Genomic DNA, 18,943 nt, shown 5'->3' with positions numbered 1-18,943 from the left:
CTACCATTAGCATACCATATTCTGGGGAATAAAGGTATTCCAGCCAGTAAAACCAAGTTTTACGGAATGCGCTGTCTCGGAGATGTAGGGAAGCAGTCATTTCCTCCATCACTCGGATCTCATCCACCTTACGGAGCCACATCTTCACTGTGGGTGGGTTAGCACTTTTCCAACACAGCGGCACACAGGCTCTGGCTGCGTTGATCAGGTGTATCAGTAAGGATTTGCGGTATCGGGCCCTGGACAGTGGAGACAGATGGAGCAACAAAGCAGCTGGATCTCCCGCTAGAGACATTCCTGTGAGTTGTTTGATAATCCGCAGGACTGCATCCCAGAACCCCCCCGAGGCATTGACAGGACCAGAACACGTGGAGAATGGAGCCATCCTCCTGTCCACATCTCCAACACGTTGGAGGGGTCTGAGAAAACATTTTGTGAAGCTTGGTTGGGACATAATACCATCTGGTGAGAATTTTGTAGCCCGTCTCTTGTATGGAACTAGCTATCGAGGCCTTATGAGCAAAGTGAAGTATGTAATCTTTTTGGTCTTGAGTGAATGTAGTGTCTTCAAACGGTGTCAAAACTGTACGTGGAGGTGGAGACGCGCTAAGTTTAGAAAAGGTAGCTACGCAGCAGTGGGGGAGTGACCAAACCCCTAAGCGAGTCCAGGTTGGTGAAGTCTCCAATGGGTTGGAAATGTCCAATCCTGAAACGATTTGATTCCACCAGGCGCATGAAAGAGCTGTCGGCTAGACTGGGAGTAAAGGCAGGATCACCCACAACTGGGGACATTATATAGAGTGCGAGGTACTGTCTGGGAGTATCGTGGGTGTCATCCTAAGCACTCGTATCGCGACACCTGTAAGCGAGTGTTTTAGTATGTCCCTAGGTAGGGGTGATGTGGTCCATAGCAGTCCTGTCAGTGGTAAGGGGGAGACTGCTTGTTCAAGTTGCAACCAGCGTTTGTCGGAAGACACGTTACACCATTCGACCACTTGGAGAGATCGCGTCTAAGTTCGGAGAGCAGAGGTGGAAAATTAATTTCAAAAACTTTGGCGACTGATGAGGGCAGTTTCGTCCCTAGGTAAGTGATGTGTGAAGTGGACCAACGGAAGGGAAAGGCTGCTTGGAGACCCAGGAGAGTGGAGGGGGTCATCGTGAGGTTGAGTGCCTCGGATTTCTGGAAGTTTATTTTGAAGTTTGAAGACTCTCCATAGGTCTCCAACTCGGCCATCAGATTCGGAAGGGAGAGTGTAGGTTTGGTCAGCATGAACAGGAGGCCATCAGCGTAGCCTGCTATTTTGTGCATCCTTGGGCCAGGGAGCAGTCACGAGATATCAGGGTTATCTCTGATTCTGCAAAGTAAGGGTTCCAGCGTTAGGATAAAAAGTAAAGGGGAGAGCGGGCAACCCTGTCTGGCACCGTTGGTTAGGGGAAAATGGGCAGAGCACGCGCCATTTACCCGTACCCGGGCTGTGGGGGTAGAATATATCGCCGATATCCACCTGCATATATTGTTCCTAAACCCCACCGCCCTGAGCGTCGAGTGGAGGAAAGACCAATCCACCCGGTCGAACGCCTTTTCCGCGTTGGTTGATAGGATGGTGGGGATTCGCTTCGAGGTGGCTAAATGAATCGCATTCAGTACCCTGACAGTATTGTCCTTAGCGTCTCTATGCGGCAGAAAACCTACCTGGTCAGTATGGATGATTTTACCTACACTGCGCAATAAGCGGTTGGCCAAAATTTTTGAGAACAGTTTCAGGTCTATATTTAACAGGGATATCGGGTGGAAGTTAGAGCAGAGGGAAATGTCCTTCCCCTCCTTAGGGATGACCGTGATTGTGGCTCGGAGGGAGTCGGCCGGGAAGGTGGAATCGGTGAGGAGGGAGTTGTACGCCTGGAGAAAAGGGTAAGTCAGCTGGCCGCTAAAGGTCTTGTAATAGTGTAGGGAGAAGCCATCAGGTCCCAGGGCCTTACGTGGCTTCATCTGTTTCAGGGCCTGCGACCATTCTACTGCGGTGATGGGGGACTCTAGTTCCTCCGCTTCCTCCTGGGGTATGCGGGGCAAATTAGTCTGTTCAAGATATCTTGGGTTCTAGCGATGCGTCTAGAGACGGATTCAGGGGACCTAGGGCTCTCTAAATTATAGAGTTCAGTGAAGAAGTCCCTGAATCGCTCAGCTATGGTGCTGTCTCTCCCTGTGATAGCGGGAACAAATGTTTGGGCTCGGGCATCCCTGAGTGCTAAGGCCAGGGACCCGCTAGGCTTGTTGCCGTATTCAAAGTACGATCGTACGCTGACGTAAGGTCCATAGCTCGGCCTCCACCGCCCTTGCGAGGGGTTGCGAGATTTGTTTGTGGCGGGACTCTAGGCTGCTAATTTGAGCTAGTAGAGAAGAGATCGTTTCAGTGAGTTTCCGCTTTGCTTGGGAGGCATGTGCTATGAGGGTGCCCCGCACGCAGCACTTGTGGGCTTCCCAAATAGAGAGGTGGGATGACTCCGGGGTCTGGTTGTGTCGGAAAAATTGAGTGAGATCCTGCTTAATGCGGTCTGTCAGTAGGGTGTCATCAAGAAGGAGGTAATTAAGCTGCCAGTGCCATGGTCTGGGCCCGTCTGAGTGGAGCAGCACATCTATCAGGATCGGGGCATGGTCCGAGATCGTGATGACGTCTATGGAGGAGTGGCATACTCTGTGTAGGTCTCGCTGTCTGACCAGGAAGTAGTCTATCCGCGAGTAAACTCTGTGTGCGGTGGAGTAGAATGAATAGTCCCGCCCTCGAGCGTGCATAAGACGCCACACATCTACCAGTTGTTCTGCGTGCAGAGTCTTCCGCAGTTTTCTAAGAAAGGTGTAAGAGCGATGGGAGGCATTTCGGGAGACATCTAGTAGAGGGTCAAGGGCAACATTAAATTCACCGCCCATAATAAGAATCCCCTCTGCGAAATCTGATAGAGCCAGGAGGCATTCTTCCATAAAGGAGATCTGATCAGAATTAGGGGCATAAATGTTGACCAATGTCACTAGCGAGCCATAGAAGTGACCCTTAACAAACAGGTACCTGCCCTCATCATCCCCCGGTTTTCGCAGCTGGGGAAGTGCTATGGTACACGAACGGGAAGCACTGATCGGAGAGTCCTGGGATGCAGCCCGACTGAAAATTAGTCTCCTGGAGGTAAGCTACCTGCACCCTGTGTCTCCACAAGTCCCCCCTGACCCTTGACCGCTTTTCTGGAACATTGAGACTCTTTACGTTCCAGGATAGGAATTTTGTGGGTAATGCTGCCGCCGCTCTGTCTATCTGACGGGCCATGTCTGCTGTCTGAAAGGAAAAATGGCAGAGGTTTAAGGGAGCGTGTACAGGGAGGAAGGAGAAGGGTTAAGGGAAGCAAACGGTAGAGAAGTTAGGTCAGAAAGTAGGTGGCTCGGTAGTGGACAGGAGGAGGGGAAAGACAATTGCCCACACTAGGTTGGTAAACGGACTAAACAAGGCAAAGACAAAAACAATACAGAAAACAAGTATTTAGTGCTAAAACAGTCCTCAACGCTCTGGGCGAGGAGGAGACCTAGGTGGGGGAATGTAAAGCAAGGAAGCGTATCGAGGTGCTCCCGTGATACCCATATCAGGGAGGTAACCCCGCGACAACTATCCGTGGCGAGCGGACTATGGCCGCCAATCCCCCTAGGCCAAGTCAACAATATCTTAAAAATTTCAACCAATGATAAAACAAATCAACGGAACCATCACAAACAGTGCCCCTCTAGTGTTGGTAAGCATCCCGCAAGTACTAACCCCCAAGATGGCAGACTGACCATTGCAATGGCTCGAGGCCCAGGTGTTGGGGTGTACCTCCTGGGGGTCGAGCCATGTGGCAGATGTCATCCGACTTTGACAATGGACTGGCTGCGCAGCTGCAGGAGCCTGGAACTGGGCATCGTATAGCAGTTATTGTACTAGACTTCTCTCATAGTGCTATAGTGACATACACGGCAGCCTGCACATGCTCCAGTACAGGGTGCGGGAAATGAACAGGGGTAGCCTGGCCTGAGAGGGCCTCACTAAACAGACTCGGCATAAAAATTCAGCCGTACACATGTTAGTTATACAAAATGCATTACATGGAGGTGCCGAGTCGATCCGAGGGAACCTGAAATGATAAAAGGTTATAGCACATGCAACAGAAGTTCAAACATGTGTACTAGTGGAACGTAAGCGTCCGGGAAGGGACCCTGGAAGCAGTATAGTCTGTGAGGATACGTCTTGATCCGCGCGGCTGGTGGGGGGTGAGGTAATCACACGGGAGTGGGGACAGATGTGTTCACAGGTGGCAGGAGTTGGCCAGGGAAGGCGATCCGGTGGTTCCGAAAGTTCTCGGAGAGAAGCGGAGGAATAAAGTGAAGACCATCAGCCTAAATTCAACCCTGGGGTTTAGGGGCCGTTAGACGATCCGGGGTCCCATTTAAGGGTGGTCCCATTTATAAGTCGCCCGTTTGAGGCGACATGTGTGAGCAGCGGGCGTATCAGGCGCCATGAGTGTCAAGGGGTCGCGATCCAGCAATTGGTTCAGGATGGCTTGGACTGAGGACCTCAGGTCGCCCCCGACAGTAGATTCCGGGATCCCCCTTAGGCGGACATTATTCCGACAATTTTGGTTCTTGCCATCGTCCATTTTCAAATATAGCAGTGCATACGCCCTGTTATGGGCCACGGAGGCCGATTCTAGGGCAGTGACACGGGCCACTAGGTCGCCATGTGATGTTTCGGCCTCAGTCACCCTAGTTTCTAGGCCAGTGACTGCCTGGGCCACCCCCCCTATCTCCCTGCGCAATGTCCCCTCTACCTGCTGAGCGAGTCAGTTCGCATCCTCCTTCGTAGCCAGCGACTGCAGGAACACTCTGATGTCGTTACCTAGCATGGCGGTCAGAGCCGGCGACATCTGCGCGGTGGTTTTAACAGGCTGCGAGGCTATGCCAGGTAGTCTCTGCGATCGTATAGGCCTTGCCGGGATAGACGCGTCCCGTGGGAGGCAAGATGGCCGACCAACTCCATGTGTGCGGGAGAGGCCGCCTGGGATCTCGTGGCCGCTGGGGAGAAGTAGCCAGGTATAGTCTGCCGGGTGTTCTTTTTGGTTGATTGGGGGGACTTCCGAGTGCCGAACATGTAGATTACAGAGAGTTATCTGCAGTCAGTGAGCGGTAACGGGTACGTTAGGGAGCAGAGCTCAGCACTCGCACGTCTCTACAGCTCCATTGCTTGGCCACGCCCCCGGTTACTTTTACTTTAAAAGGACATTAGAATGGTTTAGGTCAACTTTATTTTAATTGTAAGCATTTATAAGTTTTAGTCTAATGTACTATACTGGCTATAATGTTGTGTTGCTTGCTGAATTAGGTGCAGAGACACACTGGAGGCATTCAGCTATCATTGTGCTGTGCTGGACTTCTGATGTTTTACTGCACCTTTACAGTGTATTTCCACTTTTGCAGCCAAACTGGGATAACACCTACTTTACACACTGCCTGTCCAAAAAAAAAAAGCCACCTGGATTTTGGGCAGTGTTATCAACTGGGGTTGCTTCAGTTGGTCAGGTCTAGGTTCAGCAACGTTATGTCCCCAAAAAAAGAGGTCAGTTGCCTACCTGAATATACTAAATGACCAGGTTTTTCCCATCAATTGATTTTTTCTTCCCTGACGGCACAGCCAAATTCCAACATAATGCAAGGAGCAAGAGACATAATTTCCACACATGGATTGACCACCACAGAGACCTCAACGCCATTGACAATCTTTGGGATGTGCTGGAGAAGACTTTACAAAGTGGTCTCTCTCTCCCATCAATACTACAAGATCTTGATGAAAAATGAATGCAACTCTGGATGAAAATAAAGGCTGTGACATTGCACAAGCTTATCAAAATGATGCCACGGCGAATGCTTGCCGTAATAAAAAGGTAAAGGCAGTCCAACAAAATATTAATGTGAGTTTTATTTTGGGCTAGGCGGTGTATTTGTAATATGTTCTCATTCACACAGCATGAATTAAAAAAAATAAAAATAAAACATGCTGCTTACATTTAGCTTTTTTACTTTCACAAAAGGACCTCGCTTTTACCCTTCACAAAGGGGCCTTGACGAGACAGTGTAGTTCCATATATATATAAAAATGTAAATTATGTGACAAAAAAACCTCTGTTTTTAACGTAACTTGTTGAAACAGTGGAGAGCTTGTTTTTGTTTGCAAACAGTTATGGGTGCTAGAAACTTTTTGTATGATATCGGTTATATCAATATATAAAAACAAACAATCTGTTTTACAGATAACATTTAAAACTGAACTCTGGTCTGATTAAATAAGGGTGAAACTTTCAGCTTAAAGAGGAATTTCATCCTTATCTTTAAAATGACAACAAAAGCCCTTTTAGAAATGTTTAGTAATGACAATCTGCAAACAGATACTTATAGAAAATTGCAAGCTTTTTATTCTTTGCATACCTCATTTTTCTTTTCTTCCCCATTCTTCTCACGGGGCCCATTTTCACTAAGGGCAGATGAATCCATCTCCCTTTACTTCCTTGAGTTCTGGAAAGTGCACATCATCTCAGGGGAAAAATGCCTTTCCCTGAGATTTCCCAGCAAAGCACTGGTGATGTAACCTTCCTGGTATTAAAGAACCTACACAGCTACTATGGCAGTGTCACGATCCACAGATGTGAACCCATAGGCGACCAGGTGGTGTGGGATACCCAGGAAAGGTGGGGGATGAGGGCCAGTCGGTATTCTGCCAGGGACCCCTCATGGAAGTTTGGACTTAGTTGTGTGCTAACCTAGGTCACGACCTCCAGGTTCACCCTGCTCAATTTGCGAAGAGTACCCATATACACAGGAGGAGAATGTGGCAGCATTCCAGGAAGGGCTGGCAAAAACAAGATGGCAATGAAGTAGAGATATGGTAGACAGGCCAGAGGACAGGGCTGGGGGCAGACAAACAAAACTAGGAGGAAAAAGCTGAGTTAGTGGATGAAAGGTCAGTCCAAAGATAAAGCAGGTCAGGAGCAAAGGCACAGACAGGAGCTCGGAGGCAACAGGAATGTTGCTCAGGCAAAATTAGATGGTAAGAGCAGGGCTCTAATAAGGCGAGAGATAGGGGGCAGGGCAGGAAGTAGCCAAGCAGCAAGGTATATTAACCATCAGGTGAGGCAGGTGACACCCATAGCTGGTATCTCTGTGCAGCAAAGAGCAGAGCACATGATTGTAGGACCACACGTACCAGCAGAACCAGAGCAGCAAAGAGGTAAGAATAATCCACAAGCCTGTGAAATCCCAGGTAACAGATCAGCGTTACTACCTACCACTGGCCTCCGCGCGATCACCTACCACTGGCCTCCGCGCGATCACCTACCACTGGCCTCCGCGCGATCACCTACCACTGGCCTCTGCACTCTGCACGGTTACCTACCACTGGCCTCTGCACGGTTACCTACCACTGGCCTCTGCACTCTGCACGGTTACCTACCACTGGCCTCTGCACTCTGCGCGTTACTTCCTTAGCGTTAGGGTTTTGTGAATAGTTATTTGTAGAATTAGATATGAGACAGAAATAGAATTCTAGCTCTAGGAGCTGTGAATTCCTGGCTGTTGGGATTCAAGGCTAGTATTAAAATATTCAATTGATACAGTTAATTTTTGTATTATCGTTGGCAATTTTTTAATTATGGGTGTAAGTGGGGGCCTCACGTTTGAGTTTCGCCCAAGGCCTCAAAGTCTAGAGCCGCCTCTGCTGTCAGTGTATGAACTCTTTGTTTAAAATTACTTGACGTGAACCAATCCCAGCATTTTATCACCAATATAAGAGAAATGAGCACTAGATTCTTCATGGACAGGAAAATGCCTCATTTACCATCTACGTATATAATGTGCCAGGATGGAAAGGGATGATTAATAATGTACTTACCTGTAATTGGTTTTGTATATATTCACAGTGATTTGCGTCTGAAAAGAGCAAACTGGTCAGTTTATAACCACACTTTGAAAAAGTATGGATTTGTTCTCTATATAGTGAATAGTGTAAGTTATTAAAAGGTGCTTTTCACTCACCTCATAGTTCTAGCCGACCTGTGACAATAAGACTGTCACAGATCGGCTCAGTAGATCGGGAGGTGATCGAACACATACCGGCGTTCGCTCACCTCTCGATCTTGTCCACGGCTCTCTGCCGTGACAGGGGAGGGGCTGGATTTCCCCCTCCGATCTGCCAGCGCTGACTGGCGGAACGGACGGGGGAGGGGGCGGGTACAGCTGGCTTTGCCTCTAGAGCCAGCTGTCAGTCATGCAGCTGGGCGGATCCCGGCACAATTGTCGGGATCCGCTTCAGTGTCTCAGTATAGTGTCTCGGTATACTGCGGCGTCTCAGCATACCGCGAGCTACAGCTCGCGGAATACTGAGCCTAGGGTGCCGGGAGGACGCTAGTTTGTGTCCTCCCTTTACCCTAAGGAGAACTATGGGGAAAAGCCTTAACCCCATAGTTAACCTTTGAATATTTTATCATATTAAAATAATGTTTTGTTGTTCAAAACCATAAAATACCTTGCATTGTACAGTATTTAGATCAAATATCTATAGGAGGATACCATACCTTATAGAAAGGGCATTCTAAGATGACTGTAAGGTAGAGCTGGGTGAGCTGACCAAGCACAAGGGGATCAATGGACCCAGACTGATCTAGAATACAATTATCAAGGCAAAATGTCAGTACATAATAATAAATGTTTAATATAATGTGCAAGATTCATACCTTGTAGTAGACAATTTGGAGAATGATTGCTAAGAATATTTGTTTAACTTTGTTTTAAATCGATAAAATATTTTGCAGCAAACAAGTTTTCAAAGTACGCTTTTGTGTATAAAACTAAAGTGTCTAAAGTACCTTTTTGTTGGGAACATATTCAAACAAGTTCAAGATTCAGTTTTGCTTTAGCAATTAAACATCTTTCGGATATTAAAGTGACTGAGGCTTTTCAATTTGACAGGCATATCATGGATCCCAAACTGCTTCATTTGTTAATTCTGAACAATCATATTAGTGTCAATACTATGGGAAAGAACAGGATTTTCATCTTACCTGTAAAATCTTCTTTCTTGGAGTACATCACAGGACAGAGGGAGTTAATCCTTATACCGCTGGGTTATGCAGCTACTTCCAGATGATAGGACACAATAGGGCAAATCAATCACAATTGGGCAAATCAATCAACGCTACAGGAGCAACCCTGCATATTCCCTCCTACTCATAGCCTGCCTTAGTTTTGTAGCCAGCAGCACATAAGTGGATCACATAAGACAGGAATAAGGGAGGGTCCAATGTCCTTAAATGTACTCCAAGAAACTGAATTTACAAAAATCCTTTTTTATTGATCGTGCATCACAGGATGTTAATCCCTATACCACTGAGACAGTCAAACACAGGGGTGAGCAATACAGCAGTGTTTTTGGTGGGGGACAGGGGTGAGCATGGGCACCCTGCCCAGTCTACGGCTGTCCAGCCCATACACAACAAACTGTGATGCACTGTTTGTTCAGACACCTTTCTACCTACAACCTGCGTTCATTTCTGCAGCAATTTGAGCTACAGTAGCTCTTTTATTGCATCAGACTACATGGGCGAGCCTTCACTCCCCACTATGTACATCAAAGAGCCCTGGCCATCCATGACCCGGTTGCTGGCTCACCTTTTTCTTTCTTTAATAAAAGGGAGGATTGCAGCCTCACTCCAGCCAAAATAAGTAGTAACGTACAAACTATTATTGTTTCAACCATACCAAGGTCAAATAAAGTAATTGATTGCAAATCAGTAATGAGTAATAATAACTCTCAAATCACTAGCACCAAACTAAAATGTATGTACATGAATGCTAGAAGTCTAGCAAACAACTTAGAGGAGCTTGAATTGATGTTACTTAAAGAGGACTTCGATATAGTGGGAATAGCAGAAACTTAGCTAGACAGCTCACATGACTGGGCAACAAATGTACAAGGGTTCAACCTGTTCTGGAGGGAGAGGGTTGGTAGAAGGGGGGAGGGGCATGCATATATGTGAAAAAGAATCTAACTGTACACATACGAGATGACATCACAACAGAGATTGACGATGGTGTTGAGTCTTTGTGGCTAAAACTAGAAGACTGAATGTAGTGCTAAACTTATTGTGGGTGTGCTATAAACCCCCTAACGTAAGGGAAGAGGAGGAGTCTTGCCTACATTCAAACCTGCCCTTCAGAATATACTTGCAAAAGTTTGCAAGATACTTTTCATTTCAGACTTGGAGATATCCACTTTGAAGATGCTTAGGGCACCAAATAACTCAAATTCATGGATTACAGACAGGATAGATGTGTAGATAGTTATGTAGAGTAGTAAATCACCTGGGAATAGGGACAATTTGTAGTGTTGATCACCCAGATAGATGCCTTGTATGTTGGGGTGATTACAGATGGCATTGGCTTGGTGTCCCATGTCAATGATGTATCAGGAATTTGTCAGACAATACTCTTGTTTACCCATACATGTGCAGCTGGGATAGAATAGAGACAGTACCGTATATACTCGAGTATAAGCCGAGATTTTCAGCCCATTTTTTTGGGTGAAAAGTGCCCCCCTCGGCTTATACTCGAGTCAGCGCCAGCGCGTCTTCTTACTTACCTCGTTTATGGAGTAGCATGGGACCAAAATCAATTTTTTGGAGGGCTATTTTAAGAAGGACCAGTTGACCTGGTCAAATGCTTTTTTTATGTCGACTGATAAAAAGGTCCTTTGGTGTTCCCGATTTTCAGGCCTGTTGGGAGAGAAGAATAGCCTTCATGGTATTATTGCTTTGTGCCCACCCTGGGATGAAGCCCACATGATCTAGGTTGACAAGACAAGGCAGGTATGTCTGTAATCTATTAGCTTTAAAGTGACATTAAACCCTCAGATTTTTTAACATAAAACAATACTGTAATGTGTGCCTTACTGTAATCCATGGTTGTTTCCCTTCTCTTTGCTGCTCTTCCTTTTAAATACTCATGTCTTCTCATGCTCTGCAGAACTTCCCTTTTCAGCTCAGGGCCTCTTCCTGTAGTGCTGGCTCAGATTACAAACCCATACAAATGGATACACAGACACCATGTATCCATTCCTGAGACAAGGCAGTCTGCTGCAAAACAGAAGTTCTGCCCAGCATGAGAACAGATACAGATTTAAAAGGAGGAGCAGTATAGAGAAGGAAAACAACCATGGATTACAGTAAGGCACACATTACAGTATTGTTTTATGTTAAAAAATCTGAGGGTTTAATGTCATTTTAAGTTTGGCATCGAGTTTGTCAACATTGGTGAGCGAGATGGGACAATAGCTGGAGCACAGGGAATGATCTTTGTCGGGGTTGGGGATTAGGAATATGTTGGCTTCTAGGAATTATTCTGGGAAAGAGGAAGAAGGGGAGACCGAGTTAAAGACCTTGGTTAGGAACACGGTAAGTGTCAGGCCGCAGTGTCAGCTCAAGCTCAGAGACGAGGGATTCTAGAAGTTGGCTTCAGGTTTAAGAGTAGGAAGTGCCATATTATAAATATAATCTAAGAGTGTGAAGGGGGATGGATTGTGTGTTTAAAGGTTGTAGACAGAAGTATAATATTCTTTAAAGACGTTTGTGATGTCAGAAGGTAGGGATAAGGTAGACATATTTGTTTATCTAATGGATGGTATACAAGTTGAAGCAGTTCTTGCTTGTAGACCTCTGGCTAGATGTCTGCCACACTTGTCTCCAAACATGCACCAATGCTCGTGTCTGGTCACAGAAACGTTGGTGGGATTGGTCGTAGGGAGAGATTAGGCGATTTCTCCCAATGGAGAGTTACACCACAGTTCTCAGGGATAACTTTGTTTTATGGTGAAAATGGTGTCGTTATAAAATTTGTCTGAAGTACTGGCAATTACGAGGGCTTTATCTTTTTAAAAGCTTGCCCCTTGCTGTACCAGTAACCATCTGAGGATGGCTTTTAAAGCCTACTATTGAAGTGGCAGTATTGTAGTTAGTGCGGTCCGATAAAAAATTGCAGATCAAATATGAGATTATTTGAGCACAAAAGTCACCTTTCAAAAAGGAGTTGAAGCACCATTCCCTAGAGTGAGAATGTGGGAGATCAAAAAAAGAAGGTGACAGAAATGGTCAGACCAGACTGATGTGTTGATGTCTAAGGACAGGTTCCAGACCAGGGCATGGTGGCTCACCAGAATATAGTCAATGTGGAAATAAGAATGATGCACAGTTTGCACACCAGAGAAGGTGATGTAATTTTTACCAGTGGGATGGGATGAAGAGTCTTCCGTGTGTCAATTAGTTGTAGGTCATGGAGGAGACTTTTTTATATAAAGTTCAGGTTATTGTAGCATACTGGGGAATCCCCTGAAGATGTATCATTCCTAGGGTGAAGGGGGAGAATGAAGTCTCCAAGGGGGATCATGCCTTCTTCTAATTCTCAGAGAAAGAAGGAGGTAGTGGGTGGCTACATCTGTGGGGTCTTGGTTTCGAAGCTATAAGAATGCCCAGAGAGAGTCGCCAGGACCGAGGATTAAGTAAATCTGCTTTGAGCCCCCGAGACAAAACAAGCTATTAACCCTTGCAGTGTGTGTGTAACCCCACTGCAAGAGTACGTTTTTGATTTTCCTGGAGTTCTTCTTTAAGCAGTTGCAGCAACAGATTTTTTTTTCCTTTCAGAACAAAGGTTTTGCATAACTGAAAAAAAGCTGACCATTGTAAGAACCCCTGTCAGTGGTAAATGGTTTGCTCAATCCTCTAACTGTCATGTTTGTTGGATGCAGCCACCACATCTAATGATTGATAAGCTGCAATATAACATTTTTGCTTTTTGGGGTTAGATACACTTTAACACCTATGGTTGGAAAACCTCACTGATCTTAGTGGCACCAGATTTAGAAAATCGAGAAAGAAAAAGCAGGACTATATCATTTTATTAAGGACCACCAATGGTTATAGACCACTGGGGAGCCATGCAAGTCCATCATTATGTTAGTTCCCTAAGAGATACACCCAAACCCCTAAGACTTTTGACACAATTTAAGAATCTATGTCTGGAAGCAACTCCAGTAAGATGTGCTCTTCGTTCTAGTCAGATACCACGGCAATCCCATGTTCCAACCTCACCCCTTCTCTTACAGCAATAGGAAATAAGATCTTAGGCTTACCCTCACCCCACAACAAACAAAACACAATGTATTTTGCCCCCAAGTCCTCCATCTGCAAGAAGATACAGGAGACAGGTTACCAGATCTTAACTAGACAGTAAAGAGGGCCTTCGATACTACATAAAATGTTTCCCACAGGTCCAAGTACATTCTGGTGGTATAATGAAAGCCCAGGAAACCTTTTAGACCTATTATGGGAATGTGCTATATTGAAACCTTTTTGTTGGCTAAATGTTATGGAACTGACCCACAAAGTAAAGAATGTCCAATTACATATCCAACCAGATGTTGACCGCCTCAATAACCTAACAAAAGATAATTTTAAAAAATGATAAGAACTCCCTATTGATACATTTCAAAAATACTGCTAGGAGCTTGTGTAATATGTCACTCCAGGCAGCATTTACATCTTGAAGCTGTCAGGTGGGTCATCTCTCATCTTACCTACCTATCTCTCCAGTTCTCGTTTCCCCTCTTCCCCCCAAATCCCACTTATGCCAACTCTCAGATTCCACACCCCCAAATGTATGACCATTGTCCTAATCCAAACCATAGGTTAACCTCAATTAAAAAATTAAGAACAAAAAAAAGAGGAGGCACACTCACATCAAGAGGCTCCTATTATTCTGTCATTCAAACTTAAAGAACTGAATCAAAAGTATTGATATGAAAAGTTTAAAAGGTACTTTCCATTTCATCCAGTTGACTTTTTCCCATAAGAATTCTCATTTTAAAAAAATGTACGGTTGTGGAATATGGAAACCAGCGGGTAAAGATGAAAGTGGAGTTCTTTGGACTTGTTTGAAAATAAATAAACTGCATTACTTACATTATATATAAACAATATACAATTTACAAACATACCAAATAACCCTTTCAATGTAGGCACATGTATTTACCTTGCAACTGTTGAATAAAATGAGGACTGAAGATTTTTGCAAAAAAATTCACTGGAAATCGCTGCAGAAGAGTGCATGAATGTAGTATATTAAGTAAGGTCTGGGGATGAAATTGAGAAAAACGACTGACTAGCAGTTTTTCAAGCTGTCTGAAAAAGACTGATGTGTCAGGAGGGAGGTAGTTCAGCTTTCCAAATGGTATAATCTGCTGTGCAATCTGGTGAGTGGTAAAATGTTCTGAATTGTACACAAAATATTCAGCAACAGCATTAAAAATTGGCTTAGATAGAATTTCCTTCTGGCTGCAATATTGCATGACTTGGCTAACAGCTTCTGGTGACATTTTGAAGACCTTTTCAGATACGTAAATCTCCAAAGCTTTAGTAAACAAAGGATCATTGTAATTATACTCTGTCAAGGCCACCAACACTTTAACAAGTTCTTCATCTGTAAATTTAGGTACATAATTCAAAGATAACTCACATAGTCTTATAAAAAGTCGCATTGCATTTGTCTGTTTAAGCGCCACTAAAGAATAAAGCACAGAAGAGGTTACTTTGGGATTTAATTGTTTTGATGCTAAAAATATAGCTCTATGCATTCGGTTTAATAAATTTTGGTATTTACTTCCATCAAATAGTCCAGCTTGTAACAAGCTATAAACCACTGTTATTTCTTCTGGTGTCCAGGTGTCAACTTGCATATCTTGCACGGTATCCATAATAGACTGTAACATAGAAAAGTTTGGTCCTTCAGTTGCTAACAGACTTTCTCCTAAAATGCAAAGGCTTTCAACTGTCATCTGTCTTCTGTTAATTCGCTCTTGACATTCAGGCAATAAACTTTCCATTATGGTACTATGACTGTTTATTCCAAGCTGAACAAGCGCTTTAATGGTGTTTACTAGGCTATATGTAGAAACCGTTTGACACCCTTTTTCAAAGTGACACAATATAGTTTTAAAAACCTTGTTTTCAAACACCTCATTTGAGTTTCGCGTTAGTCCACTTTTGGATTCATTTTCAGCTATTTTAAGAAATGCTGCAGCAACGATGGTGTCCGTTTTATGGCTAGTGGCTTCCAGCAGTTTAAGAACTTGCTTGGTTGAGCTGAGGCCACAAAGCTGTTCTAAAAAGTATTTTTCATCCACTTGCATGTTGTTTGGCCTAAAAGCACAAGGCCTTTCTCCATGAAAGCAAACAGCACACTCTGTTGTACTGCGAGCTGGGCATAAGATAATGGAGGGATACTGTCTCAGGTAGTACAGAGTTGAACTCTTTTTTCTCATATGCTTAAAAATTGTGTAATGGTTTACCGCAAATCTGTAGGCAGATTTCATCAAAGACGTATGGGTTGAAATGTCAATTAATTTCATAACAGCCATGCCAAATGGTAATGACATAATTTCTCTGGGGAAAAAAAAACAAAAAAAAAAAAAGATTTAAAAAAATGCATTGTCACCAAAAGCATTAAAGGGTATTTCAGTTAAGAAGGTTAGAACCGGCCCACTGTCATGTGCGAGACTGTCACTGGCACAGTCATTTAGGAGTATTTTGGGGGTACAAGGACTGTAGCTTATGTGTGCAATGTAGAATGTAAGTAGGCTTTTTAACCATTAATCCATGTCCAATATTCAGTGCACTTAACCCATGGCCGCTTTGGCAGCAGTGTGTTTTATCTTTGCACTCATGTGTTTCTTAAAATATAAAGTTAAGAGGTATGTATAATTTGAGAGTGTGACTTGATTTAACACAGCTATGGCAGCATTATAAGTTGTTGCAAGTTTGAAACCCTTACTGCTTACTTTTTATAATTTTTTAAACTGTTGGGGCATGGAAGGTTTTGGAAGACTTTATTGGGCCCTGGTCTAACTATATCATTGATTTATTTACTACAGATATTCATATAGTGCCACAATTTAAGCAGTGCTTTATATAGTGCACAAGTCACAACAGTCCCTGCCTCACGGAGTTTACAAGCTAAGGTCCCTATTGCACACACATACAAGGGCCAATTTAGACAGGAGTCAATTAACCTACCAGCATGTCTTTGCAGCGTGGAAGGAAACTGCATTACCCAGGAGAAGATATAAACTCCTTGCAGATAGTGATCTGCCGGGATTCGAACCAGGGACCCCCAGTGCTGCAAGGCAGAAACGCTAACCACTACACATGCCCAAGGCAGCACAACTAAAGATGAGAACCAATGGGGTATCACTCTAATTTAGTCCATGCCCCAACAATATAAAAGCATTTCGCTTATATCCCTATGTTACACCATGGCAAACTAGGCATGCCCCCATTATGCTTTTGATTATTATTTTATCTAGCATGCCATTATTATCCCCGTTTCCCTGTGATGCATGGCACACTGCTATTAAACCTTTAAATGGTTTACCAATGTGATTATAATGTCATGTGAAAAAGTACACCCTATTTGAATTCTATGGTTTCACATATCAGAACAAAATAAAATGATCAGGGCCTTAGCAGGTCTTAAAATTAGGTCACTACAAACACAAGACATATTACACCGCGTCATTATTTATTTTACAAACATAAAGCCAAAATGGAGAAGTTATGTGCGAAAAGCTTAGTACACCCTTATTGCTTTCATAGTAATCAAAGTGACATTAAACCCTCAGATTTTTTAACATAAACCATTACTGTAATGTGCGCCTTACTGTAATCCATGGTTGTTTCCCTTCTCTTTGCTGCTCTTTTTTTTGTTAAATCCTTATCTCTTCTCATGCTTGGGGAGAACTTCCCTTTGCAGCTGAGTGCCTCTTCCTGTAGTGCTGGCTCAGGTTGTGAACCTACACACAGACACCATGTATCCGTTTCAGAGACAAGGCAGTCTGCTGCAAAACAGAAGTTCTGCCCAGCATGAGAAGAGAGAAGGATTTAAAAGGAAGAGCAGCAAAGAAAAGGGAAACTACCATGGATTACAGTAAGGCACACATTACAGTATTGTTTTATGTTAAAAAATCTGAGGGTTTAATGTCACTTTAAGAGGGTAAGTAGCAGCCATCTGCTGCTAATCAAATGCACTTGATTAATTGATCATCAGCAAGTGTGACTATCACGAACGGGGCTCACAGAGGTGATCTGGAATTAGGAATGTGGGCCCTCCTGCTACACTGGATGGTCAGCTGCAAGTCTGCAGCTGAACTGTCACTGTGACCACCTCTATAAAAGCCAAACTTTTAGCAGTTTGCTGGTCTGGAGCATTCTGGTGTGTGTTAACACAATGCCAAGGAGGAAAGACATCAGCAATAAACTTAGAGAAGCAATTGTCGCTGCCCATCAATTTGGGATAGGTTATAAGGCCATTTTCCAAACAATTTAAAGTCCATCATTTTATAGTGACGAAGATTATTTTCAAGTGCAAAACATTGGACAGTTGCCAATCTTCACAGGAGTGGACCTCCCAGCAAATTCACCCCAAGGTCAGATCGTGCAATGCTCAAAGAAATTGCAAAAAACCCAAGTGTTACATCTCAGACTCTACATGCTTCAGTTAGCATGTTAAAATTCATGACAGTACAATTAGAAAAAAAAACTGAACAACTATGGCTTGTTTGAAATAGTTCAGAAAGCCTATTCTCTTCAAAAAGAACACGGCAGCATGCCTTAGGGTTTTCAAAGTTGCATCTCGACAAACCACAAGACCTCTGGAACAATGTCCTTCAGACAGACAAGACCAAAGTGGAGATGTTTGGCCATAATGCACAGGGCCACATTTGGCAAAAACAAAACACAGCATATAAGCACAAACACCTCATGCCAATTGTCAAGCATGGTGGTGGAGGGGTGATGATTTGAGCTTGGTTTGCAGCCACATGACCAGGGCACCTTGCAGTCATGGAGTCGACTATGAACTCCTCTGTATACCAAAGTGTTCTAGTCAAATGTGAGCCATCTGTCCAACAGCTAAAGCTTGGCTGAAATTGGGTCATGCAACAGGTAAATGATCCCAAGCACACCAGCAAATCTACAACAGAATTGCTTAAAAAAAAAAAAAGGGGGAAGGATCAAGGTGTTGCAATGGCCCAGAGTCCAGACCTCAACCCACTGAAATACTGTGGCACATTTTCACCTTTGCAAGTGATGTGTTTTTTGTGGTAATGTAGGAGGTGCATGGGTGATGTATATGTGTGTGTGCATTGTCAAGAGTCACGGTGCTGTTTTTCCTACTTTATTTAATAGACTATTTCACAGGCCAGAGTCCTAGAAATTCAAAATTCCCACAACAGGATCTTCAATCCGACTCTACTGAGGGTCGGGTTGTTACCTGTAAACTGCAATCAGCTGATTCCTCTGTGCTCTGCTGAGCTCAGTGTGTTGACCCCTACCCCCTCCTCATGAACAAGCACACAAAGCTCTGAGGAGACTATGACAGAGCAGAGAGCAGAACTCCTCCCTATGAGTCATCACCACATCTCCTAATAGCTCTGTGTGTCTCCCACACTTGTGTCTGTAGACTTTCTGTCACTGTGTTCTGTGAGTCTCTCTCAGATCTCTCCCTCTACAGGGCCAGATTTACTCTCTCTGCTGCAGGTTCCTCAATGTGCCCCCCTCCCTCCGCCACCATTCTTGTCATTGTCATGACTGTTAGAACACAAATTAAAAACACACTGGGAGAAATGTTATCAAAACTAGAGTAAACAGAATCTGAAGCAGTTACCCATGGCAACCAATCAGCATCTCTCTTCAGTTTACTCAGGTAAAATTTGAAAATGAGAGAGATATGCCGATTGGCTGCAGTGCAAATCTGCTCTAGTTTTGATAGATCCCCCCATTGTGC

At 44.1% G+C, this 18,943-nt stretch overlaps 1 protein-coding gene across 1 annotated transcript in view; it reads right to left on the bottom strand.

Annotated features, from left to right (window-relative positions):
• Nucleotides 1–15,543, bottom strand: part of LOC108797774 (FAST kinase domain-containing protein 3, mitochondrial-like) — a 72,379-nt gene extending 56,836 nt beyond the window's left edge. The window contains exons 1-2 of the mRNA XM_018569431.1: nt 14,138–15,543; nt 8,635–8,720 (exon numbers count right to left, since the gene is read on the bottom strand). Coding sequence (XP_018424933.1) covers nt 8,635–8,720; nt 14,138–15,539 — 1,488 coding nt within the window. The 5' untranslated portion in view covers nt 15,540–15,543. The remainder of the gene's footprint in view (nt 1–8,634; nt 8,721–14,137) is intronic.
• Between the last annotated feature and the right edge of the window lie 3,400 nt (nt 15,544–18,943).

The sequence above is a fragment of the Nanorana parkeri genome, unplaced genomic scaffold (genome assembly GCF_000935625.1).
Source record: "Nanorana parkeri isolate BGI_ZX_2015 unplaced genomic scaffold, ASM93562v1 scaffold1334, whole genome shotgun sequence".
Taxonomy (NCBI): domain Eukaryota; kingdom Metazoa; phylum Chordata; class Amphibia; order Anura; family Dicroglossidae; genus Nanorana; species Nanorana parkeri.
The sequence above is the reverse complement of the archived record's forward strand: the minus strand, read 5'-3'. Positions and strand labels throughout refer to the sequence as shown.